The sequence below is a fragment of the Myotis yumanensis genome, unplaced genomic scaffold, assembly GCF_028538775.1.
Source record: "Myotis yumanensis isolate MYYU_CA2020_CCGP unplaced genomic scaffold, mMyoYum1.0.hap1 SCAF_4, whole genome shotgun sequence".
NCBI classification, from domain to species: domain Eukaryota; kingdom Metazoa; phylum Chordata; class Mammalia; order Chiroptera; family Vespertilionidae; genus Myotis; species Myotis yumanensis.
In genome coordinates this window covers 50,437,650-50,463,867 of record NW_027223755.1, presented here as the reverse complement: position 1 = coordinate 50,463,867, position 26,218 = coordinate 50,437,650, and the positions used below count along the sequence as shown (strand labels likewise).

The following is a 26,218-nucleotide window of genomic DNA, read 5'->3' as shown; positions in this document are numbered from 1 at the left end:
CAGAAATACATACTTTCAATGAAAGACTATGCAAACTGCAGTAACCCCGTCAGCAGAAAAGAAATTGTGTGGTTTTTAGGAATGAAAGTCTTCTAGGTGCTGTGAAGCCTTGAATCTGCATCACCTGCGTCAACGCTGGAAGCAACAGGGCGCATAACATCACCTAGACATGGAGCTTGCTGCTTTGCTCATGCCCAACATTTCCTCATAAATAATGAGCCTCGGGATGCCAAATAGATTCTATTGTTTTTATTGATTGTTATTACTGTTATTAAACAATGTTAGCCATGTATGATGATTAAAAACAACTAATATTCTTGGAATATGTACATTCTATTAACTGATATAACTCAATCCGGTCTTTCATTACAGCGATGAATTTTCAGGTTGCACAAAGACACAAGTAATTTATATTCCAACACAACAATCACTTCTGGGTTACTAATTTCACAGTTTCCTACTTATATGGCTGCATGTACTTATAGAGTTTTAGCACAAAGCCAATACAAATATGAGAGTATCCTCATTCTAATGGTTACTGTGCCGCTAGAGGTGGGTGTCAGCAATAGGTATCCTCCTGAGTTCTACGATCTGGGAGTCAGTCAAGGTGCCTCCCTCCTGGCTGCCTTGACCAGATTCATTATCACTGACACTGAGACCAGCACCTGCAATAGAAAAAGAATAAACACAAAAATTCCCAACTATTAGTTCAGTGAATTAAGGGTCAAGTTACATTAAGTCAACATGTTTATTTATATTATACTGGAGGCTCGGTGCACAAAATTCATGCATGGGGGTGTGGGGGATAGGGTCCCTCAGCCCGGCCTGCACTCTCTCGCAATCCAGGACCCCTAAACTGGCAGTCGGACATCCCTCTCACAATCTGGGATTGCTGACTCCTAACCACTTGCCTGCCTGCCTGCCTGCCTGATTGCCCCTAACCACTCTGCCTGCCTGCTTGATCGCTCCTAACCACTCGCCATCCTGTTTGGTCACCCCTAACTGCTCGCCTGCCTGCCTGATTGTCCCTAATTGCTCGCCTGCCTGCCTGATTGTCCCTAACTGCCTCTGCCTCGGCCCCCACCACAGCGGCTTCATCCAGAATGACGTCTGGAAGGTCGTTTGGCTATCTGGTCTAATTAGCATATTATACTTTTTATTTTATAGATTAGTAAAGAGTGAACTGTACACTTAGAATAAATATTTTTTAATAACTGACAACTATAAAAATATACTGTAAATTCCTTTTTGGTAGTTTTATAAGTAAAATTAATTTCTAAAGGCACAAGTCGGGGTTCTCAATGATTGACAGGTATAACTTACTCCCAAGAACAGCCTTTCTCAACTTTTTGGGGCTTATTAAAATAAAAAAAAAATCAGGCAGGTTATCAGAATTTTTCAGCAGGGGTGGGGGAGGGTTTGCTGTTCAAAACCACATAACCTCCAACTCCACAGGCACTGAAAAGTACGAGGCCCTTCAGCTGGGACTCCGTCAGGGTGGGCAGTGATCCAAGAAGAAAGACGTGCACTGACAACACCTGGTGCCTTATCAGCGCCCAGAAGACTCGGACTCCAAATGACTCAGATCTGATCCCGAGATAAAAATAATTATGCAACACAGTGCCAAAACAGATCTGCACAAGAGTCTCCAAAAGCTAGCTGTTAATTACAGATAGTACCCAGAATCTGTTTTGAGGGAGCTCCAGTATTCACTATTTTTTCACAACTTAGAATAATTCAGAAAATTTAACACGATACTAGAGTAACACCTCTTTCTTCTCTAATTCACAAACTCTCTCTCTCTCTCTCTCTCTCTCTCTCTCTCTCTCTCTCTCTCTCTCACACACACACACACACACACACACACCCTACACATACACACACACACACAGAGAATGGGGATGTGGTCACAGGGCATGCTGCTGGTTGAATTTGTTGGGCACTAGACTCTAAACGAGAAGGAAAGTGAAAAAACAGCTGCTGGCAGCTGAGACTTCCTTCTGCCTGAGCTGTAGGAAAGGCTAGTCTGAAGATCTGGTAGCTATGGGAAGATGGTGTATTAGCTTCGTCTTACCCTATTTGGGATGGAAGCAGGAGCCCATTAAGGACCTTCTTCTAGTCAAACCTTCCCTCTCCTGGGTCTCTGTCCTTCCCATCCTCTCTCTGCTGAAGGCTGCTGTTGACACCCACTTCCTTCCTTTGCTTCTGTGACAGTGTACTTGCCCACCCCACCCTCTGATCTCCGGAGGTCTGCTTTCTCTTGCACCTCCTTCTGCTGTCTGACCCCCAGAGGACTTATCTGCAGCCCTGCTTCAAGGCCTACAAGATCCACCTGAGCCCCTGCCTGCTCTCTAGCCTGATATCTCACTAGAGCTGCTGGTCACCTCCTTTTCACACCATGTTATTATGCTGGCACTGCTGAGATTCTCTCATTCCCCAACTCCTTAATCTGTCAGCCTCCACTCTTCCTGTAACTATCAACTCAGGAATCACCTCTGCTAACCATGGAAACATGATGATTCTCTTTCAAAATTTCTGACTCCCCCATTGGATTATGTACTTTCATATCTTTATATTCCTAGCTCATAGGACAGTGCCCAGCACACCGTGGGTGTTCAGCAAATATTTGCTGTATGTATTAATAAACTATGCTCTGCATCCTCACTCTTAAAAATGCCTCTTCCATCTCTTTTGTCCACCCTGTTCCTCTGATCTATTCAGCATTCCACTGCCCTTTCCTTCTCAAGAACAAATGTTAGTCCCGCTGGCCAACGGCATGGAGTCTGATACCCTCTGTATTGGCAGTAAGATACCTCCTAACCTGGCTCTAGCCTACTGAGTAGACATATCTCAACCTTTGCCCACAGGGAAGCTTTTCCAAAGTGATCCTGGATGTGCCATGTTAATTCCAGCCTGGGTGTCTTCCTGCCCATCCATCAAGACCCGTGTCCATACCCTTTCACAAATACTAGTACTTCTTTCACGACTCCTTCAAAACAGGGAGTTGGAGAATGCAACTGAAAAGTCCTAGTTTATACCTGAAAAATTATTAGTTGCTTCCCCTTTATTCTCTCAAATTGCCCTGGTTTGGAGATAAGTTATTAGTATATGTTAGCTCTACATATAATATGTAAGCCATAAAATCAAATGTGTAACAATGAAAAAAGGAATGATGTAAATTTTCCACTTGTAAAAGAAAAGGCTGCTCACACATTTTTAAAATGGAATGAATCAAATTGCTATGGAATTTAAACTCTTTGAATTAGTTTAATAAAATAATGTAAAATTTTTATTTTAAAACTGAAATTTATAATACAGTGGAAATTACATTATTTGGCACTATTTACACTTAGGATGAAAATCTTTAGCTGTTTATTGAAATATATGCAAAGGGTTACATAACTTTTCAGTCATTTAGGGGTTCAAATGAAAAATAATTAGAAGACCCACTTGACTTGGAGTGGTCCACAGTTAAGGTGGACCTGAGACAGATCAAGATTTGCAAATTAAAATGTCACAGAGGACAGGGAAGCTAGTATTAATCAGTAACACAGGTCTGGTGAGTTCCTAACTCCAGAAGAGCTGGAGTTCCATCTAAAGAGGCAATTATTACTCAACTCCAATCACTTTGCTGCTAGATTTCTTCGTGTGTGTGTGTGTGTGTGTGTGTGTGTGTGTGTGAATCCTCACCTGAGGATACTTTTTCTATTGATTTCTAGAGAGAGTGAAAGGAAGGGAGGGAGGGGAAGAGAGAGACACACACAGAGAGAGAGGGAGGGAAACCTTGATGCAAGAAAGACATGTCGATTGGTTGCCTCCTGCATGCACCCCGACTGGGGCCTGGTATCAAAACTTCAATCCAGGCACCTGCCCTTGACTGGGAATTGAACTGGTGCTGTGATCCTTTAGTGTGCAGGCCAACACTCTAACCACTGTACTACACCAGCCAGGGCTAGATTTTTTAAAAAAGACATTCTGGATTTTTATGGAATTTAAAAATGCTGGAGGAACCAAGATGGCGGCATAGGTAAACACCGGAGTTTGCCGCCTCGAACAACCACTTCAAAAATACAACTAAAAGACGGAACGGACATCACCCAGAACCACAGGAAGGCTGGCTGAGGAGAGATTCTTCAACTAGAAGGAAAGAGAACAGCATACCGAGGCTCAGAGGAGGTGCAGTGTGGAAAATACTAAGGTGCGGAGGTGCATGTGGAGCGGGCTGGTGGCTGAGGGCTCGGTTGTCGTTTTAAATCAGGAGGGAGTCGAGGATTCTGAGCTCCAGTTCCGGGCGAGTCTCTACGGACCCAAACTCAAACGGGAGAAGCGGAACTGTCTGGCATCGGTGGGAACTCGAGGGCAGCTTTCTTTCCGAGGTTTGCAGCAGTTGCTGGGAATCTGAGAAGCAGAGCCTCTGGGAACGGGACTGAGAGCAGCCATAACTGCTCCCTCCGCCCACCCTGTTGATCCTGTGCGACCCACCCCGCCCAAGCCCTGTGCAGAGCCTTTTGCCGGATAGCCTCAGGCTAAGGCTAGATTAGCACCTCTCCAGAGGACAGAAGTTTTTTCACTGCAGACACAGCTGATTCCCACAGCCAGTCGGCCTGGAGGTCAAATCCCTCTAGTATTATCTACAACAATCAAGGCTTAACTACAACATGACTGCGCACAAAGACCGCTAGGGGGTGCACCAAGAAGGCATAAAAAATGGGGAGACAAAGAAACAGGACAAAACTATCAAGAGACGATATTGAATTCAGAACCACACTTTTAAGGTCTCTCAAGAACTGTCTAGAGGCTGCCGATAAATTTAGTAAGGCCCTCGAAAAGACTGGTGAGACCGCCGATAAACTTATTGAGATCTACAAGAAATCTAATGAGACCCTTGATGCTGTGATAAAGAACCAACTAGATATTAAGCATACACGGACTGAAATAAAGAATATTATACAGACTCCCAACAGCAGACCAGAGGAGCACAAGAATCAAGTCAAAGATTTGAAATGCGAAGAAGCAAAAAACACCCAACCGGAAAAGCAAAATGAAAAAAGAATCCGAAAATACGAAGATAGTGTAAGGAGCCTCTGGGACAGCTTCAAACGTACCAACATCAGAATTATAGGGGTGCCAGAAGATGAGAGACAGCAAGATATTGAAAACCTATTTGAAGAAATAATGACAGAAAACTTCCCCCACCTGGTGAAAGAAATAGACTTACAGGTCCAGGAAGCGCAGAGAACCCCAAACAAAAGGAATCTAAAGAGGACCACACCAAGACACATCATCATTAAAATGCCAAGAGCAAAAGACAAAGAGAGAATCTTAAAAGCAGCAAGAGAAAGAGACTCAATTACCTACAAGGGAATACCCATACGACTGTCAGCTGATTTCTCAACAGAAACTTTGCAGGCCAGAAGGGAGTGGCAAGAAATATTCAAAGTGATGAATTCCAAGAACCTACAACCAAGATTACTTTATCCAGCAAAGCTATCATTCAGAATTGAAGGTCAGATAAAGAGCTTCACAGATAAGGAAAAGCTAAAGGAGTTCATCACCACCAAACCAGTATTATATGAAATGCTGAAAGATATCCTTTAAGAAGAGGAAGAAGAAGAAAAAGGTAAAGATACAAATTATGAACAACAAATATGCATCTATCAACAAATGAATCTAAGAATCAAGTGAATAAATAATCTGATGAACAGAATGAACTGTTGATTATAATAGAATCAGGGACATAGAAAGGGAATGGACTGACTACTCTTGGGGGGGAAGGGGTGTGGGAGATGGGGGAAGAGACTGGACAAAAATCGTGCACCTATGGATGAGGACAGTGGGTGGGGAGTGAGGGCGGAGGGTGGGGTGGGAGCTGGAAGGAGGGGAGTTATGGGGGGGAAAAAAGAGGAACAAATGTAATAATCTGAACAATAAAGATTTAATTTAAAAAAATAAAATAAAATAAAAATGCTAAAACAATGCTAAAATGCTAGAGGGTCAACAAAATACCCTGCTGGGCCAAATCTGGCCTGTGTGTCAATTGTAAATTCTGCTGTAGATAGAACGGCATGTGGACTGTTCCTCTCCTTTGACCATATTCTACAACGGAAAGTGTCTAGGGGGTGGTGCTGGATTTTTATAGTAACTTTTCTAAAAGTAGAGGGAGCCAATGTGAGAGACTATTATTTTGGTCTTTTGAAGTATTTATTTCCTAACAAGTGCAGCAAACTCTCAGGAATAGTAAACTCTATAAGTAAGGAAGTCATTCCATACATTCCCGAGCTAAATGCATTTAATACTTGTTATATATATAGGACCCACATCTAATTGAATTATGCTCCAAGAATTCATTTTATGTTCCCAGTGTTATAACATCAACAACTGACCACTGTGTAGTACTGGGAATTATTTGTAATCTGAAAGCCTCCTGTTTAGTCCTAATGCCAATGAGCATTTTATATATTTGTGCATTCCCTCCTTCATGAAACTCTCTTCTCTCTCTAGATCTTTTTCACCATGCTATACAGTTCCCTCTCTGGGACCCTCTTCTATTCACTCTTTAAATGTAGATATTATCTAGGATGTCCTTCTTGTTTCCCTTCCTCCCTTCCTTCTTCACCTTTTTTCTTCTCATCTCTCCCCTTCCACTCTCCCTGATCAGTCTTATTAATCCCCTTAGCTTCAAATATAATCTCTGCTCAGATGCATTTCAAATCAACACCTTTGACCATGAACCCTCACCCAAGAGCCTCTAAACCTGAATATTTAAGACTACCAGGCCTAATAATCAATGTGTCCAAATCAGAACTCATCAGTGTCCTGCTTCACACAGATAAATGAACAGATGCTCCTTATATAATCCCTCAGTGACCTTGTGTGCAGCAGGTCTTTGCTGCTGTCCTCTCAGTGTCCCCTCAGCCTTCCTCCTTGTTCACCTTCTCTTTTTATTTCCACTCTTGAAATCTGAGGCCCCAACCTCATTCTTTTGGACAATTGTAACAACCTCCTAGCCTTTTTGATTTTGCTTCTAAATTTATTCTTTATCTTTCCTAAGAGTTATTTTTGCCTCAAAAACCAGTAGGAACATGCCATTCCTCTCCTCACAAACATCCATGGCTCACTAAGTTCTTAAAAAAAGGGGGTTGAAGTCATATGTAATACTTTCAACAATAAAGACTTTTTAAAAATCCCCCTCATTAGCATGGCATCTGACCAGCATTTTAATATTATGCAAAATACCAGCAAGTGTTCTGCTTCCCCAAATGAATATATCACTACATGTGTTCTGGAAACACCAGGTTAAATTGAGTGAAGTAGGTTATCTTTGAGTGAGGGCTTTTTCAGAGCTGCTAAAATGGTAATATGAATTGTCAATCTTCACAGTTTCCCAAATATACTCAGTCAGGTGATCCTCTCATTGAGGATGACTGTGAACATCTCAAGGAGGGTGTTACCTGAAACCCAGAAGGGGGAACTACAGTACATTTTTAACAATGCAGGTCAACTACCTTTCCGCCTTTCTCCCGCTGCCTGGCTCTGCTCCTCCTACATCCCGGCCACACTGCAATGCTTGTTCTCCTCAAGCAGGTCATGCACGTGTAAGCCCTAGGCTTTGTCTAATTCTACTCCCCATCTGTACTGCCTTTCCTCCACTCTTTACTTATTTCAAACCTACACATTCTTCAAGAATCAATTAAGAGAGGTTTAAAAAAATTTCCTTGATTCCCTCAATAATTAATAACTCTTTCCACTACTTATATTACTCTTCCTTATGTCATGACTATGTGAATGTCTATTTCTCCAAGCAAACTCTAAGTTTCATATTCATTCACTCATTCATCCATTCATTCATTCATTCATTTTCCAACAATATCTACAAAAGGCTTACTAAGTGCCAAGCATTATTCTGAATATATGGATGTCTATATATAGTAAAATGCACTTTTGAATTATTATTTAAATAGTTTCATCTGAGTATGAACTATTATTTTAAAAACCTCCTCTTTTTATCTTCTTGCATCTAGAAATCAAAATTTCACTGAAATTTTTTAAGTGTCAGTTCAACATTTTTCTGAGTAGAAAGATGAAAGAAAAAAAAAACCCTATACATTTTACTTGAAAACAACTTTCCATTGGGTTACAGGTTGGGTGGGGAAGAGCCAATAAAATACTGTATGTAACAGCACTTTAAAAAATGTGCTGCCTTTGAAAGTTTCTGCTTTAAAGCTACTCCTAAGAAGGTCTCTTCGGCAGATCAGAGGCAAATCTCTCAGTGAAATCCCTAGCAGGTTGTCTTATGACACTGAACTTGTCTCAATAGTATCTTGGTGTTCTAGAATGATTCCAGACAGAGATACTTACATTTAGTGAGAGCATGCCTTTTTCTTAAAAGCAAATTGTAAATGATTTTGAGGTTATGTTATGTTTGGTGTCAAGAACAAAATAACTCAGAGTGAGGATGAAATTAGGAATGGGTCATGAGAATCAGGCAGTGCTAAGGGTGACTGACTGTACTAATGCAACTTCATGTGAAGAAGATATAAACTGTGGCACAGCCAGAGTGCCTACTTCGAATGTAGTTTGTGGGCTCACACATACCAGTTTTTAATGCAAATATCAAGTCATCAAACTCCTGGGACTCCTCATCAGCTATCAGTGAGCCCTGGCCATATGCTCCGGAGGAAGGGAAGGTGGCGCCATTTTGTGGACTTGGCTTTAAGTCAGGACTGGCCTGACTGGCTTGTTGGAAGGATCCCCTCTCCCAGTCAGGTGGCACCTGTTAGGGATGGGGAATAAAGGAAACCATAATATGAATACGTACACATTTATTCTGAGTGTATGTAAACTATTTACCTCTGCATCTCATTACACAAACCAAGTGAAAGGGCTTCTGAACTGTTTAGAATTAGGCCTTTAATTGTACCATTGTTTTTTAGAGAAGTATGTTTCTCCATGAGACAATCTAATCTGGTGATTCTAAACGATTTCTCTATTAGAATTACTTGTAGATTTCTATGCAGTCATGTGGGGGGCAAGAAAAGTATCTTTTAACCCAATCAATACTTTTTATTTTAAAAAAATGTATTGTGCAAAGAAAATTGTTAAAAATATAAGAATTGGAGAGGAACCCTCCTAATGCTTAATCTAAGATACAAATACAATTTTAAATATAGCAGCAATCTGTAAGGACATACTGAATTGAAAAAAAAAAAGTTCTTTGATAGCATTCTAAACTCCTCCTTTAAAAAAATTAAACAATTGCCCTAGCCGGTTTGGCTCAGTGGATAGAACGTGGGCCTGCAGACTGAAGGTTCCCAGGTTTGGTTCTGGTCAAGGGCATGTACCTTGGTTGCGGACACATCCCCAGTGGGGGGTGTGCAGGAGGCAGCTGATTGATGTTTCTCTCTCATGGATGTTTCTAACTCTCTATCCCTCTCCTTTTCTCTCTGTAAAAAAATCAATCAACTACATAAAAAAAATTAAAAAATTAAACAATTAAAAAGATAGTTCCATCCTGAGCCCAGCCAGTGTGGCTCAGTTGTTGAGCATCAACCTATGAACTAAGAGGTTTGACAGGGCACATGGCTGGGTTGTGGGCTTGATCCCCAGTAGGGGGCATGCAGGAGGCAGCACATCCATGTTTTTCTCTCATCGATGTTTCTATCTCTCTATCCCTCTCACTTCCTCTCTCTCTCTAAAGATCAACAAAAACATATTTTAAAAATAAAAATTAAATAAAGTGAATCAGAGACTGTTGAGTGGCTAGATATAAGATTAATAGAAAAAGAAAAAAAAAACCCATATTAAAAAAGTAAAGATAGGTCTATCCTGAAATAATTAAACATATTCACTTCCCTCGTGGTTACTGGTAAAACCCCCTTAATCCTTCCTTTCCTAATGCTTTCCCTTCTCTGGAAGGCTTTCTAGAATGTCTTTGACAGTCCCTTGTTGACAGCTGGATCAAGGCCAATCCTAAGCCTCTGAGGAATGTAGAGCACACGTTAGGGTATGCCACTGTGCAAACCCAGAATGAACACTCGAGTAGTGGCTCAGGCCCAGGAATTGAACTGTCACAGCTGCTGTCTCCCAATGTAAGCTTTTCTGAGCGACTGCAGGGATGTCGCATGACCCGAGGACTGTAGAAACAAATTTGAGAGAAGATAAAAATCTTCAAAAATTTCGTTAAGAAGTTGAACATCTAGATCAGCATGGTTCAACAGAACTTTCTGTGATGATTCAAATGTTTGCTATCTGCATTCTTCACCATGGTAGCTACCAGAGCACTTAAACATAGTGATTGATGAACTAAATTTTTAATATTATTTTGTTTTAGTTAGTTTAAATTTAAATAGCCACACATGCTAATGGTTATTGCACTGTACAGTTCAAATCTAGCATGGGTAATCAATAAAAAAGACAAAAACCTTTTTTAAAATTCATTCCTGAATTACTGAGCCTAAAAATATCCATTCCCATTGTTATGAACTTTGATGTGAAACTAATTCAGTTTTTAAAACTTTTGGGATATAGATATGGTACTAGATTTCTAAACATTTATGGTACTAAAGACATATTCCAATTTTTAAACACTGTACTTGATTTTTGAACATTTTAAATACTGTATCTTAATTTTAACCTGGCATGGGTAAAATTACTTTCTATATTTACATGGAAGAGAAAAAAATATCACTGAATAGGTAGATTATCTATCTACCAGAGGCCTAACGCATGAAATTCATGCAAGAGTAGGCCTTCCTTCCCCCGCTGCCAGCACTGGCTCCCTCTGGCACCCAGGACCCGGGCTTCCCTCGCAGCCCTGGCTTCGTCCGGAAGGTCATCCGGTCTAATTAGCATATTATGCTTTTATTATTATAGATTATCTATCTATCTATCTATCTGTCTTCTATCTTTCTACTTACCTACATATCTATCAACTGTTTCCTTTTCAGATACATGCACGTTGATTTCCTACCATTTTTTCAGGATGCAAATAAACACAAGTACTGTTCTCCTTAGCTCTTTAATACAGACAGGGCAGTACGAGCTATGTAAGGAATGGAAGACAAGCACATCTTGGGCAATGCAGAAATTCTTAGGGACTGCATACCATCTCTTTCTGGACAAATGTCTTTAGGTATAATTTAAAGCCTGAGCAGTGGTCCCAGTGCTATGGCAGCATTACTAACAGGTTAGTGGCGATGTGATTTAGACACAGGAAACCAATGTGATGTGGCCATAATGCAGAGAGCAATGGGAAGTAGACTTTACAGAGGACATCTGGATAGACTTTCTAAGTAGTGCTGCTAAAGCACTCTTCCGAGCCTTTGTTCTAAAATATTTTCTGGTATTTAAATTAAAGAGTTTCAGCCTATTTTCACTTTGTGTTTGATGGGATTGAAGTAGTGAATTGGGATGGGTGAAGGAAGAGAGCTGCGTAAGTATTTTGAGGAAAAATAGTTAAAACAGAAAAAAAAACCCCCACACTTCTGAAGCTGGTTTAGACACTACCATGTCAAATTTGGGAGGCTTTGAAGAAAAAGATGACAAAATATGCAGTGTCTGAGTTCCTAGAACAAACTGCTGGTTAGTATAGGTTGCAGGGCAGGGAAGAAAATTAATTCAATAACATGCATAATACTACAGTTGGTCAGCATGTAGGAAAGGGATTTAAAAGTTACATAACACCATTTAACGTGTACACTTTTTGAGATGGAAAGGCCGTATATGGGAAAGAAACAGAGAGATAGAGGTCAAGTCAAGGTCAAGGGCAGGACCTCCTCCATAGCACTGATTAGATTCTGGGTGGACTTGCTGATTTCCCCTCCAGAAGGAGGCATTCCACTCCCGGGTGTGAAGAAGGCTGTGCTGGGTCCTGGGTGTCCATTCATTTCCACTGTGTAGCTGGCCTTCATGGGGCAACAAGTCTGGTTGTGAAGAATGAAATAGACCACAAAAACGTAAAGTCCCTGCAAAAGAAAAGAAAAGGAGCATGTTAACAGAAGTCCTGCTACCACAGCTGAAGAATAAACATGGTTGTAAGCATAGCGATTTTCTACAAATGTTTTCCAAGCTCTACCCAAAGCTGGGATTACAGAACAATGTTAGAGGTCTAGCGAGAGGCCACTGTAAATTTCTGAATGTCATTAAAAAAAGTTATTTCATGTCATTTGGGAAAACTGCTCCCTCACTAAAAAATCATGTTTTTTCTTGGTTAAAACATGAGTAACTCTGAAGTACACAAAACAGAATTGCAGAAGTACATCTGATTAGCTATGTACATTTTGCTTCAGAAAGCAAACCTCTTATCTTCCAAAAAATTACTATCTTTTCCCAGATTTCACTTATTTTCATTTTTTTTCTCTTAGCAAAGTGGTTGAAGTGAGCTCTCACCACCTTGTAGGCTTCTGTAAGGGCAGTACTAATGAAGCCTTCTCATTTTGTCTATAGATCTCACCTACTTATCTCATTTGAAAACAGAATCACTGGGTAGGGACTCAGAGGAATTCTGTGGATTACTTCATATTTAGCATGCCTTGCTTCTCAGTAAATCCTATATAATAAAGAGCTAATATGCAAATGGTCATCATGCCCTCATGCTGTCAAGCCATAAAGACTCAGACATTTAACACTGGGGAGAGAGAAATGGGGACCAGCCAGGCACAAATGAGCTCATGAGAGAGGAATGGGGACCAGCCAGGCTGAGGCCTGGGAGAGGGACAAGCTGCCCGCCCTGCAGTCCTGGGTGCCAGTGGCTACGCCTGCACCTGCGCCCCGGGAGAGGGACAATCCGCACACGCCATGGTCCCTGCAGTCCCGGGCGCCAGCAGCTGGGGCTGCAGCCCGGGAGAGGGACAAGCCACCTGCCCCACGGTCCTGGGCGCCAGCTGCTGGGGCTATGGCTCAGGAAAGGGACAAGACACCTGCGCCGTGGCCCCGGGCTCCGGGCACCAGTGGCTGGGGCTATGGCTCGGGAGAGAGACAAGTCATCAACCCTGTGGTCCCGGGCACCAGTGGCTGGGGCTATGGCTCGGGAGAGAGACAAGTCATCAACCCTGTGGTCCCGGGCGCCAGTGGCTGGGGCTATGGCTCAGGAGAGGGACAAGTCACCAACCCTGTGGTCCCAGGCGCCAGTGGCTGAGCCTGTGCCTGTGCCTGCAGCCTGGGAGAGGGACAATCCCCACGCCCCATAGTCCCGGGTGCCAGAGTCTGTGTCTGCACCTGTGGCCCAGGAGAGGAACAAGCTGCCGGCCCTGCGGTCCTGGGCATCTGCAGCTATGGCCAGCCCAGGCAAAACTGGCCAGGGTCCTGGGTGCCTGCTGCTGGCCAGAGGGAGGGAAGCCTGGGTCCCGGGTGCCTGTGACCAGCCAGAGGAGGGAATCCTGGGTCCCGGGTGTGGGGCGAGGCAGAGGCGGTTAGGGGTAATCAGGCCATCAGGGGAGCAGTTAGGGGCGATCAGGCAGGCGAGCAGTTAGGAGCCAGTGGTCCTGGATCATGAGAGGCAGTCAGACATCCCCCCAGGGGTCCTGGATTGGAGAGGGTGTAGGCTGGGCTGAAGGACGCCCCCCCCCCACTCCGTGCACGAATTTCATGCACCTGGCCTCTAGTGTTACATAAGAACAATAAAGCTATCTTGTACATTCTTTTATCTACACTAATAAAAGAGAAACATGGTAATTGGCGTACGACCGCTACTCTTCCCATTGGCTAATCAGCGTATCCTTATGCAAATTAACTGTCAGCCAAGATGGCGGCCGGCAGCCATGCACTGAAGCGAGCAGGGAGGCTTGCTTCCTCCAGGAACTCTCAACTGCAACTCTAAGCAACTATTACTATGTTGCAAATAAGCAGCTAAACAAAACCGGCTGTCAGTCAGCCCCAGACCGCAACATTGTATCCATGTTTTCAGCAGCGAGGCCTCAGAGCTAAAGCTGGCCCAGAATAAAAACAAAAACAAAAAAAAACCAAGGAGTGGTTGGGAGCTTTTAGTCAACTGCCAGCGGGAAAACAGCCCTCAGCCCCTCAGCCAGCCTGGCCAGGTACCCCCGTGGGGACCCCCACCCTGATCCAGGACACCCTTCAGGGCAAACCAGCCGGCCCCCACCCATGCACCAGGCCGCTATCCTATATAGTAAAAGGGTAATATGCCTCCCGGCACCGGGATCAGCGGAGCAGCGAGGCTCCCGGCACCGGGATCAGCGTGACAGGGGGCAGCGCCCAAACCTCCTGATCAGCCCTGCTCTGTGCCTGATAGGGGGGAGCTCCCCAATCCCCCGATTGCCCTGCGGCTCTGTGTGTGACAGGGTGCGGCATTCCAACACCCCGCCCCCACGGGTCCTGCTCTGTGTGTGACAGGGTAGAACCATAACCTCTCCATCGGCCCTGCCCTGAGTGTGACAGTGGTGGTGCCCCAACCCCCTGATCGGCCCTGCTCTGTGGGTGATAGAGGGTGGTGTCCCAACCCCCCTCCATGGGCCTTGCTCTGTGTGTGACAGGGTCGAGCCATAACCTCCCCATAGGCCCTGCCCTGAGTGTGACAGGGTGCAGCGCCCCAACCCCCTGATCCGCCCTGCTCTGTGTGTGACAGGGGGCGGTGCACCAACTCCCCTATCGGCCCTACTCTGTGAGTGACAGGGGGGAGCTCCTCAACCCCCTGATGGGCCCTGCTCTGTGAGTGACAGGGGGGAGCTCCCCAACCCCCTGATGGGCCCTGCTCTGTGAGTGACAGGGGGCAGCACCCCAACCCCCTGATCGGCCCTGCTCTGTGCGTGACGGGGGTGGCACCGCAACCTCCCCATCGACCCTGCCTTGAGTGTAACAGGGGGCGGTGCCCCAACCCCCCAATCAGTCTACCCTGAGCGTGACTGAGGGTGGCATTGCAACCTCCCAATCCGCCCTGCTCTGTGCATGACAGGGCAGCGCCCCAACTCTCCAATCGGCCCTGCTCTGAGCCTGACCAGGGGCTGCACTTAGGGATTGGGCCCGCCCTCTGCCACCCGGGAGCAGGCCTAAGCCAGCAGGTTGTTATCTCCCGAGGGGTCCCAGACTGTGAGAGGGCACAGGCCGGGCTGGGGGACCGCCTCCCCCCCCCCCCCCCCAAGTGCACAAATTTTTGTGCACCGGGCCTCTACTATATATATATATATATATATATATATATATATATATATATATATATATTATTGATTTTTTAGAGGGAGAGGAAGGGAGAGAGATAGAGAGTTAGAAACATTGATGAGAGAGAAACATCGATCAGCTGCCTCCTGCACATCTCCTACTGGGGATGTGCCTGCAACCCAGGTACATGCCCTTGACCGGAATCGAACCCGGGATCCTTCAGTCCGCAGGCCGACGTTCTATCCACTGAGCCAAACCAGTTTCGGCTATCTTGTACATTCTTAAAGATCTGCTGGCCCTTTAAATTATTTTGCAATCCAGTCAAATTTTTAACAATTGCTCTGCTTCCATTAGAGATAGCAACTCAAATTTTGCATCTGTGTTCCCAACAGTGCCTACACTGCTTTCCTTCATGATTTCTACAAGGGTTCTACTGTATACTTCTAATGGAGCTCTATAAAGCTTGTTAATTTTGACCTTTACATTCCGCCAATAAAACATGCTAAATTGTGCCTCTATGTCTGTTAATCCTGGTATTTAAGTTTTGGAAACAAATAAGAATTGCTTGAGTTACTAAATTCTTAAATTATTTCACAAAAATGAAAGCAAGACAGCTTATTAAAGAAGAAAACGAGTTAATGTCAAGATTTTTCATAAAACACAACTAAGTATCTTCACATTGTGGAGTTGTCATTCTCCCATAGTTCCTAACATTTCTAGGAGTGTAGAAGCAAGAAAGTAAATAATATATTTGTGAGCTTGAAATTTACATCTGCTGGTATAAATAGAAAAAGTCTATTAGAAAATACACAAAACAAGAATTACAACCAACTTTTAATATAAAATTAAATTAGAGGACAGCCTGCAAGGTAGGCTGCTAGCATTAGATCTCTGTTGCCATTTCTAGAATACTGTTAAAAATTAGGCCTTTCTCTCCTTTGTGCTGAAATGACCCCTTTTCAGGTTGGCACCCAGTCTACTTAATTAACAAATGTTTTAAAATCAGTGGTTTAGCTGTTAAAAATATTTTAAAATATAACTATCCTAACAATGATATGAAATTAGTAACAAAATTATTTCCTTTTGAATTAGGGTTTTTTGTGTGCTTTTTAAAACAACACTAACATTTTAAATTATGTAGACAGGAATTATTTTCATGTGCAAATGATGCTGTGAACATTAGCAGAAACAAATCTTCCTGAAAATACACATACACATCCAAATTTTTTTTCTTGTACAAGTAACTTTTCACATGAGTATGACCTAATTACATTGGCCACAGCAGTAGACAAAACAGGAAAAAAATTAAACTGTCAGCCTTGAAAACTGTGAGAATGTCACTGATTTATTTCAGGATTTCTCTAAGTGTTACAAAGTGATAGGGTAAAAGTTAGATCAGAAAACAAAAACCAAGCTTTAAAGTCCATCTCTAAGGACCCATTTGTTAAAACAGCACATTCTCTCGTGTTTGTTTTAATATCTAGCCTTTTGTGCTTTGGGAAAGGAACTGACTGCTGAAATAACTTGTATGTGAAAACTGCCTCTTTTTTTTGGTTAAAAGCCTATTCACACATACAGCAAATTCTTTGAATCTTGTAGATGTTCCCCAAGAAACATAAATACCATTAATAGGAAAAGAAAAGAGTGTTTAAATGCAACTTGTATGACATTTGGCTGTGCCCAGCCCTGGCTGGGCAAATGTAGAAAAGGAACGAACCTTCATTATCCAAAGTACTCAGCTGTGGAAGTTTCTGACCTCAGAGTAAAAACAAGTCCCTAGTCCAAATACTGCATGTTAAATCGCAGGCTCTCCTTTCTATGATTGTCTGCAAAAAATTTTTAAGAGAGAATCTAGAATCTCAATTAGGCAATAGAATGTGCTGACCACCCACTGCCAGGCAATGAGATGCAAGGATAAAATGTTTGGCTCCTCTCAAGTTGCTCACAAAGACAACAATATCCCACAAAATAATAGGTTAACTGTTTTAGACGCAGGACACATATAATCCATCTCTTCTGCCTATTCTTTACCTAGTGAAGAGAAGGGAATTCTTTCTGTGCATTGCTTTTAAAAAATATATATTTTTATTGATTTCAGAGAGCAAGGGAGAGAGAACTATAGAAATATCAATGATGAGAGAGAATCATTGATTGGCTGTCTCCTGAAAGCCCCCTACTGGGGATCGAGCTAAAAACCCAGCATTTGCCCTGACTGGGAATTGAACTGTGACTTCCTGGTTCATAGGTCGATGCTCAACCACTGAGCCACACCAACTGGACGATGCATTGCTGTTTTGAGTATTTAGTTAGATTCCTACTTCAATGATGAAAAATGCTTTCAAAAGTCTTTAGTTTGATGTATCTGGATTGAACATATCCACTATGCCAATTTTATATTTCTTTTGATTCAGGAATTTAAACTTATTGACAAATATTTAGCAAGACACAATGAAACTATAATGAACTAGAGGAGTTAAATATTTTTAACATCATCAAGGAGCAAAACAAGTACAGAAGATTTTGGCGGATTGTCTCAATAATTTCTTTCAGTTCCATATGAGGTGAGAGAATCACCATTGCCATTTTGAAACTGGGCACAAATTAAGCAGAAACAAGGATGAATCATATATGAGCGTTTATTCCAATAATGCTGGCAGTATACAGAGAGCAACAGGCCATTCTGTAAATTCTGCTCTAACCTCCCCTACTAACCAGCTGATTATATATGGATAAGGAAGAAAGGCATCATGCAAGGGGGAAGTGGGGCAGGAGAAGGGCTGCAGGATCTGTGGTCTGTGTGTCTCCTTCCAGGATCTTGAAGTCCAATAACGAGTAGTTAATATTCAATAGTGTTGAAACCCAGCTCTGCCATTTCCTGGGACCTGAGAATGGTCAGCATTCCTGAGACAAACTCCTGGAGGGGGGTCAGGGTCCAGGCACAGCAACCAATCAAAGCATGTCCTGTCCTTGGTTTGTTCTCAACATATATTTTCTTTTCGGAGTAATGGACCCATCCAGGCTTAGAGGCATCTATTTTCTTTTTATAGTCTTGTTTTTCTCTTTGCAACACATCCTCCACTTTCCCAGTAAGAAAATCTCTTATCTATAGTTATTAAAGGGAAAAATCATTAAACAACTGTGGCCCTATTGGTCCCATTGTTGTTGTTTCCCTTATCAACCGTACAAATTTAACCAAGGAGTGGTGGCAGGTGAAGAGTGGGTAACACAGGGAGTTGACTGAGCTGCCTGGCTCAGAAGGAAGTGGAGTCTCAGGGCTTCACATTTGTCAAATGGCAATGGTGATTTGGAGAACTCTTCTAAAACCTGAGAGAGTCCCCTCTGAGGACTAAGATACGGCCTGCAACTCAGAGCAGTTAAGCTTTGTAGGACTTGTAAAAAGATCTCAGAAAAGGGTAAAACCCAGGTATTTAAACCGTAACTGCATGCAGGCTGTCTTAGTCAGCAATCCCTTTTGTCCCTGCCTCTCCATCCCATAATTCCTTCATGTTGCAGAAGAGTGTTAAAATAGCAAATGCATTAAATGAACTCATTCAATAGCTGCCTGGCCCATTCCTTTAATTTTATTTGTCTCTAAATAAAGTGAAACATTAGTCCATGATTTATTTTTCCTGAATTCTGAATGCTTCCTGCACTCACAGCCGATTGGAGCTAGTGTGACAGCCTCCACACTACGCTCTCCACCAATGAGAATTAACACACCCATACAGCAAGAGCTGCCAGCAACCCTGACTAAATGTGTTGAGCAACCTGACATATTGACTCCAAATGGCCTCTGTCTCTAGTATTTATTTTAGATTCTGGCAAAGAGTTTTGAATAATGATATATGATAAAAATATACAGATGTTAGTGCCTAGCTTGCCAATTAAACACAAATAATTAAATCAGTCTAGATATTAAATTCCATATGGTGCCAGTACTTACATATTTGAGGAATAAAGAGCTAGAGATTTACACTCAGTGAGGGCTTGGTCTTACAGACACCACATACCTCACTGTACGCCATGACAGTTAATGAAGAACAGTGCTATCAGTAGCTGGAACTGACTATGGAAGAGGCATATCATGACTCAGAGAATTTGAAAATAAAAGATTTCGCTAATATAAAATTCCATCGAATTAAGATGAAAAAGACAGAGAGATTAAGGGAATTTTAGAAGCTAATATGTAATAAAAATACTCCATGATTGGTAATTGCTTTCCTTGAAATAGGGAATCCAATAAATGGAACTGAAGATGAATAAAAAGATATAATATTAATATAAGAAAAGTTTCCTGAAAAATACAGTAAGAACTAAATTTGCAGATTCAAAATATTATACCGTGGTCCAGGAACATTTTGATATAGATTCTTTAAAACCCCAATCTCCTAATAACTGGTAAATTTTAGGATGGCTTTAGACTTCTTTACATCAGCTTTAAATGCTTAAAGATAATGGAGCAATATCAATTAAGTTCTGAGGAAAAAAGTGGTCAAAGAATATTATACTCAGCCAATCTGGCATCTGAAATTATCAAACATAGAAAAATGCTGGGAATTCAGCATCCATGAATCTTCTTGGAGAACCCCTTTACCAAACTATATGATAATAAAATATAACCAAAAAAGAGATGAGTTGGCCCATAGAGAGGAAAAAACAAAAAAATTCAGTAATGAAGATGGCTAAAGGATCATGTAAAAGGACCATCCATTTAGATACAGAACCAATATTGAAAAACATGATAAGAATTATAGGTAGAGTCAAAGGTAAATGTTAAGTGCCTGGACAATGCAGAAAGCATGACATTAAGTAAAAACATTCTAAAGTTGGGAGGATTGAAGATGGGAGGAGATCTGAGTACCAATGACTTTATCATCTTTTTTAGTGTGCACTCAATCAATACTATAAGACTGAAATACCTAGGTGATAAAAACCAGTGTTTCCAATTCTTTAAAGTATTTATTACTTCTTTTCTTATTTTTTGAAAGACCACTTATCATTCCTGTGGTGATTAGAATATCTTTTGTGGTGTAGATGCATATTTTGCAATTCAACAATGATTTCTCTTCCATTTTAGTTTTTCTTATGACAAATGTAAGTAAAATGAAATTGTTTTGTATATTACAGTAACTATAATATTGTCATATATTTAAAATTTATTTATATTTAGGCATCTAATCTATTTAGTATGCCTGATGTTCACTTCATGTTATTATTTTTACTTTAAAACAGTCAATGACCTTTAAAATGATCCTTTATATTAATGATTTATTTACTCTTTCTTGTGTTCTTTATTCCTTTCTATAAAATTGGATTTCTCTTGTATCTTTCCCTTTTCCTTCAGCCTGCAGAACTTCTTTTTAGCATTTGTTGTAGTTTATATTTGTTGGAAATAAATTCTTTCAGCATTTGTCTGTATAAAATGTCTTTATTCTACCTTCATTTTAGAGAAATATTTTAACTGGATATAGAATTCTAGGTGAATAGATTCTGATTTTTTGTTTATTGGGAGTCTTTAAAGATGTCATTCCATTGTCTTCTGGCTTCCAGAGTTTCTGATGAGAATTATGTTAATTTTTATCATTATTTTCTTGTACAATGTTCCCTTTACTTCTCCACACTGCTCTCATCATTCCCTATTTAGAGTTTTCAAGAGTCTGACTATGATATGCCGAGGTGTATTTTTCTTGGGTTGGGGTTCTCTAAGCTTTTTGAATTTGGAAAATTGCTGGCCACCATTCTTTCTATTATGGTCACCTAATTTTAATATGGGTTACTTATGCAGGAAGTTTGAAATTATTTTAAACATTTTTTTTATCTTTATACTTTTGTTGTTTCAAATCTTTTATAATAAACATTTATAATTTCCCCCCAAATTAATAATTAAACAACAACAAAAAAACTCCAAGCAAATCTGTCAGTGTATTAGTAATGATAAATTCTATACATTGGGAATATATGGACACATGAACCATTTATTATTGTTGTTTTCTATTCTATATTTTTAAAACTCTGAAACATAAAGATATTAAAATAATAGGAATAATGTTTTTGGAGACATAGGGAAAACATACAATTTAAAAATCTTCCAGTATATGTTCATTCTATTATAAAAAACAGTTAAAAGAAATAAGCAGTGGAATCATACAAGTGGCCTAATCAAAACCACCTATCTCTTAGATAGCCTACAAAAAGTGCACAAAAAAATGCAATGGTTCTCAACCTTCCTAATGCCGCGACCCTTTAATATAGTTCCTCATGTTGCGGTGACCCCCAAACATAAAATTATTTTCATTGCTACTTCATAACTATAATTTTGCTACTGTTATGAATCATAATGTAAATATCTGATATGCAGGATGTATTTTCATTGTTCTCGACCCACAGGTTGAGGACCGCTGACTTAGAGGAATAAAATCTTTATTAAAATCAGACTTTTTTAATATATATATTTTTATTGATTTCAGAGAGAAAGAGAGAGGGAGAGAGAGATAGAAACATCAATGGTGAGAGAGAATCACTGATCCGCATCCTTCATGCCCTCTACTGGGAATAAAGCCCACAACCCAGACAACCAGGAATCGAACCGTGACCTCCTAGTTCATAGGTTGTCAACCACTGAACCACACCAGCTGGGCCAAAATTAGACTTTCTTCAGCTTAAAAATTACAAATTTGTGATTACAAAAAGAATACCTTCCACTAATCTGTAACCTCCTAGAAAACAAGAGATTATGTCCAGTTCAGTTGTATTTTTTAGTTTATGGGATGGTCCCTGGCACACAGGAGGAGCTTAAGAAATTACATTTTTTAAATTTCATTAGTGGGAGAGAGTAGGAGGGTGTGGTGACAGATATGGGTCTGAGCATGTGTTGGTTTTAGTCCTCTAATTCTCTCACTATAGTGAGGTGATTCAGTAGTTGCTCAATAAAATTTTGCTTTGGCTCAGTCTTTTTGTTTCACATGTTACATGTGCTGAGACACTCTAATGGGAGAATGAAGTGTCCACTCCTACTCCTGCCTGGGTCTCTGCTCTACTGGGTCAGAGCCCCGCTGACAGGGAGCTTGCTTGATGCTAAACCCCAGCTGACTTCCTGGCTGTGTCTTGCTTCTCTGCTTGGGCTGGGTTTGCATAATGCTGCTGGTCCTTCCTGTGGCTTCTTCTCTTTAGGTGTCACAGATTTCTGCTTTCGCTTTCCCCTTAGCAGACACCCTTGCCATAGTCTCTGTTTCTGGCTTCCTACTGCTCTTGGGCTACTGACCTACTGCCATTGTACATCACCAGTGACTTAGCAGCAAAGACGATGGATTTCATGCCAATGACAGAAATGAAAAGAGATATTAAATATTAAAAGATTTTAATATTTCTGCATTTATACATTTTTTTTAGGTGTGAGAAAAGTTGGAATTTTAATTGTTTCATATTTTCAACTGTTGTTATTTTCACACTTTAAGTTGATTTTGCTAATGTTCTTATTTATAATAAGAATCACAATCTAAAGTGTGCACTAAATATACAGATAAAGGAAACAAGTGAGTTCATTTTGACAGCCATTTGTTAGTCAGCACAACTGAAATACTTAGACATCTGTAGGAACAATTATTACTCAGATGCTTTGAAAAGTACTTGGGGGTGGGGGATAGATAATTACCTAGTGTTCAACATAGATTATATAAAATTCTTCTAAAATTTCTTACTAACTTAAGGTACACTATCTATTCAGAATTAGTAGAGCCATGAAAAGTTCAGTTGACTTATTCTGCTGGCTTCAGAAATGTCTATGACTAAACTCCTGGGTAGCAGGAGTTCACTTTCAAGGTTTGGGATTAGATAGAATGTCTATTCTAAATTATGTAATCCCTAGAAACAACCATTCTATAGATTTTTATCATAAATATTCAGAGTATAAACAAGATAGTTTTCCCTTTTATATAACCAGGGCTTTGGTCTGCAATTTAAGAGCATAATTCTCTGCATGTCACTTACAGATGCAAGGAACATTTGGATAGTCTTCTTTGTGATAAATGCTCATGAATAAAAAGACAGTTACTAGGTCAAGCCTCAACAATCTCATCTGATCAGCATCTCCTTGTTCCACAGTGCTTTATCTTCAACACTCTCAATGTTCTTCATGCTTCTAAGTTTCAAAATATGGAAAACTCATCAGTCATGATGCTACTTATCAGGAGCCAGACTATTTCTGACAAGATAAAAGAAATTAAAAATGTAGTGGTTTTTTTGTTTGTTTGTTTTTAAGTTATGAGAACACAAACTCTTGACCCCCCCAAATCCCTGAGAGTTCGTAGATTAGAAAATTTTCAGAAGTACAAATCAAGTTGGGTACTAGGATTTCGGGAAAGAGAAGACTGAAGGTGGTTTTAACAGTATGGAGATGAACTAAATAAAGTAGAAGAGGTGGGAATCTGCGAATAATATTTTTAAGGTTTTAATAAAAAGTGGGAAAGGGAAACAAGTTGCAGTATGCTTTGACTGTAAAAAAAACCCACAACACCTTAAATTAAATTATATAAGTACCAAACTGTATCATGATTATTTAAATCTTGTTATAGCTGTATGTACATTAAAAATAATAATTTCGGCCCTGACCGGTTTGGCTCAGTGGATAGAGCGTCAGCCTGAGAACTGAAAGGTCCCAGGTTCGATTCCGGTCAAGGGCATGTACCTGGGTTGCGGGCACATCCCCTGTAGGGGGTGTGCAGGAGGCAGCTGATCGATGTTTCTCTCTCATCGATGTTTCTAACTCTCTATCCCTCTCCCTTCCTCTCTGTAAAAAATCAATAAAATGTATATAAAAAAAATAATAATAATTTAAAGTCAATTTTTATATATTCTAAGAAATTTCTGTCAGAGGCAACATTAAAAAAAGCCAAAGTCTGTAGATTGAAACAATAATAATAGCAACTACAACAACAATAAGAAATAAAGTGGTGTTTTCATGTCCTCTGGTGTGGTTTTTCTATGCAGAAAAGGCAATTCAAAACACTGTGGCCAGGAGTCAAGTTGGCCCACTGCCAAACTGTATACGTATAGCAAGTCACCATAATGAGCTCTCTAAACATCTTGAAAAGACCACATAACAAGAAAAAGGACAAACTCTGATAAACACAACAGCATGAATGAATAAAAAAATCAGTATTCTGGGTTAAAAAAAGTCAGACACAACCCGGCCAGTGGCTCAGTGGTTGAGTGTTGACCTATGAACCAGGAGGTCATGGTTTGATTCCTGGTCAGGGCACATGCCTGGGTTGTGGGCTTGTTCCCCAGTGTGGGGCGTGCAGGAGGCAACCAATCAATGATTCTCTCTCATCACTGATGTTTCTATCTCTCTCTCCCTCTCCATTCCTCTCTGAAATCAATACAAATATATTTTTTAAAAAGTCAGATACAAAAGAGTATTTACTGTATGATTCTATTGATACAAAATTCTAGAAAATACAAATTAATAAATAGTGGCAGAATGCAGATCAGTGGTTGCCTGGCTCTGGGAGCAGAAGGAGGGATATTCTACAGGGGGGGTCTAGGAAATCTTTCGGGGGTGATAAAAATGTTCTTCTTTTTTTTATTGTGGTGGTGGTTTCTCACCAATGAAAGCTTAAAAATAAATTAGGGGTTGAATTTGTTGTTATAATAAATTGAACACTATCCTTTTTTGCCAAGGATCAGCAAAATTTTTCTGAAAAGAGTCACATAATAAATATTTTAGATTTAGCAGGATATATGGTCTCTGTTGAAACTATGCTGAAATTGGAATTTTTTATAATTTTCACATGTCAAAAAATATTATTTTCCTATTTTTCTAACATTTATAAATGTAAAACCCATTCTTAACTCTGTAAGTACTTTTAAATATAGTTTTTGTCAGCATCCTTTATATTGACTTTTTGAAAACAAGACTTAAAAAAATTTAGCATTCAGATATCTGTGAATCACTTTATGGATTAAGCTTAACTGTCTGGACAGGGATAGGTAACCAAAGAATACTGTTGATGATGATGAAAAGGGAGAATTGGATGATCCAGTGCCAATAAAAAGAAAGGAGAATCACTTGGCTGTGGAGATTAAATTAAATTTCATACATGTTGATGTGAAAACATGTAAGGTTATTTTAAGTACGAGACCGAGATCAGGAGAGAAGGCAAGGTTAGATACACAAGCGTGGAAATAGCTGCGTAGTGGTAAAATTAAAGCCATTATGGGTGTATGATTGTTTTTAAAGGTTACTCGCTGTAGAGAAAAAAGCTGAGTGCTCAGGATTAAACACAGCTGGAGAATATGAACAGGAAGAGGAACCAGTGAAGTAAACAAGGAACAACCGCCTGGTCGGGCAGATCAGATAAGAGGGCAGACACAACTGAGTGTATCCGAGAAGTCAAGAAGAACTTCTGTTCCAGAGGAATGAGGCAGTCCACATCGTCAGAAACTCAAGAAGGAAAAAGAGGCATTTGTTTATTTCAGATATAACCAATGTCTTTGGTGAGAATAGACCTATATGGGTAATATAGTGCTGTCAAGAAAAAGGTTGCCTTAGGTTAGGGAACAATCTGACTCATGACAGATCAGCCACTTTGATAACTGGATGTCTACACTTGATGGGAGTGTTTTCCTCCTATCCACTCACTTCATTCATTAGTATTCTTTTATTTCCTGATTAAATGCATCGGGGCATTGCTTAATAACATTGTGTAACTTTCAAGTGTACAATTTTATAACACATCATCTATATATTGTAATGTGTGCTCACCACACAAAGTTTTTATTCTTATTCGGAGCAAAAGACTGCATAGCGCAGAGTTCAATTCCTTTTAACTACAAATTGAATCAGGCGTCCCATGTGAAGATGCTGAATGAATATTGCACATTTCACATATTCTACAATGCTGGGTTAATGTGGTTGTGCTTTCCTGTCAATTTTATGTCTTCTCTGACACCAAGATCCCTTTTGGAGATGCCCAGTTTTTGTATTCCTGACTTCTTTCTGCCCTACAAGTTGCTGAAGGCAGCCAGCCAGCCAGCTAGACACATAACTACTGGGTTTATATTGCGTTTAAAAGGAAACATCATCTAGTAAACTTTTAAGAAATGATTC

The 26,218-nt window shown here is 40.6% G+C and overlaps 1 protein-coding gene across 1 annotated transcript in view; it reads right to left on the bottom strand.

Moving 5' to 3' along the window:
* Window positions 1–234: 234 nt before the first annotated feature.
* ADGRV1 (adhesion G protein-coupled receptor V1) overlaps window positions 235–26,218 on the bottom strand; it is a 451,408-nt gene continuing 425,424 nt past the window's right edge. The window contains exons 91-93 of the mRNA XM_070413740.1: window positions 11,772–11,963; window positions 8,596–8,773; window positions 235–665 (exon numbers count right to left, since the gene is read on the bottom strand). Of these exons, the coding sequence (XP_070269841.1) occupies window positions 547–665; window positions 8,596–8,773; window positions 11,772–11,963 (489 nt within the window). The 3' untranslated portion in view covers window positions 235–546. The remainder of the gene's footprint in view (window positions 666–8,595; window positions 8,774–11,771; window positions 11,964–26,218) is intronic.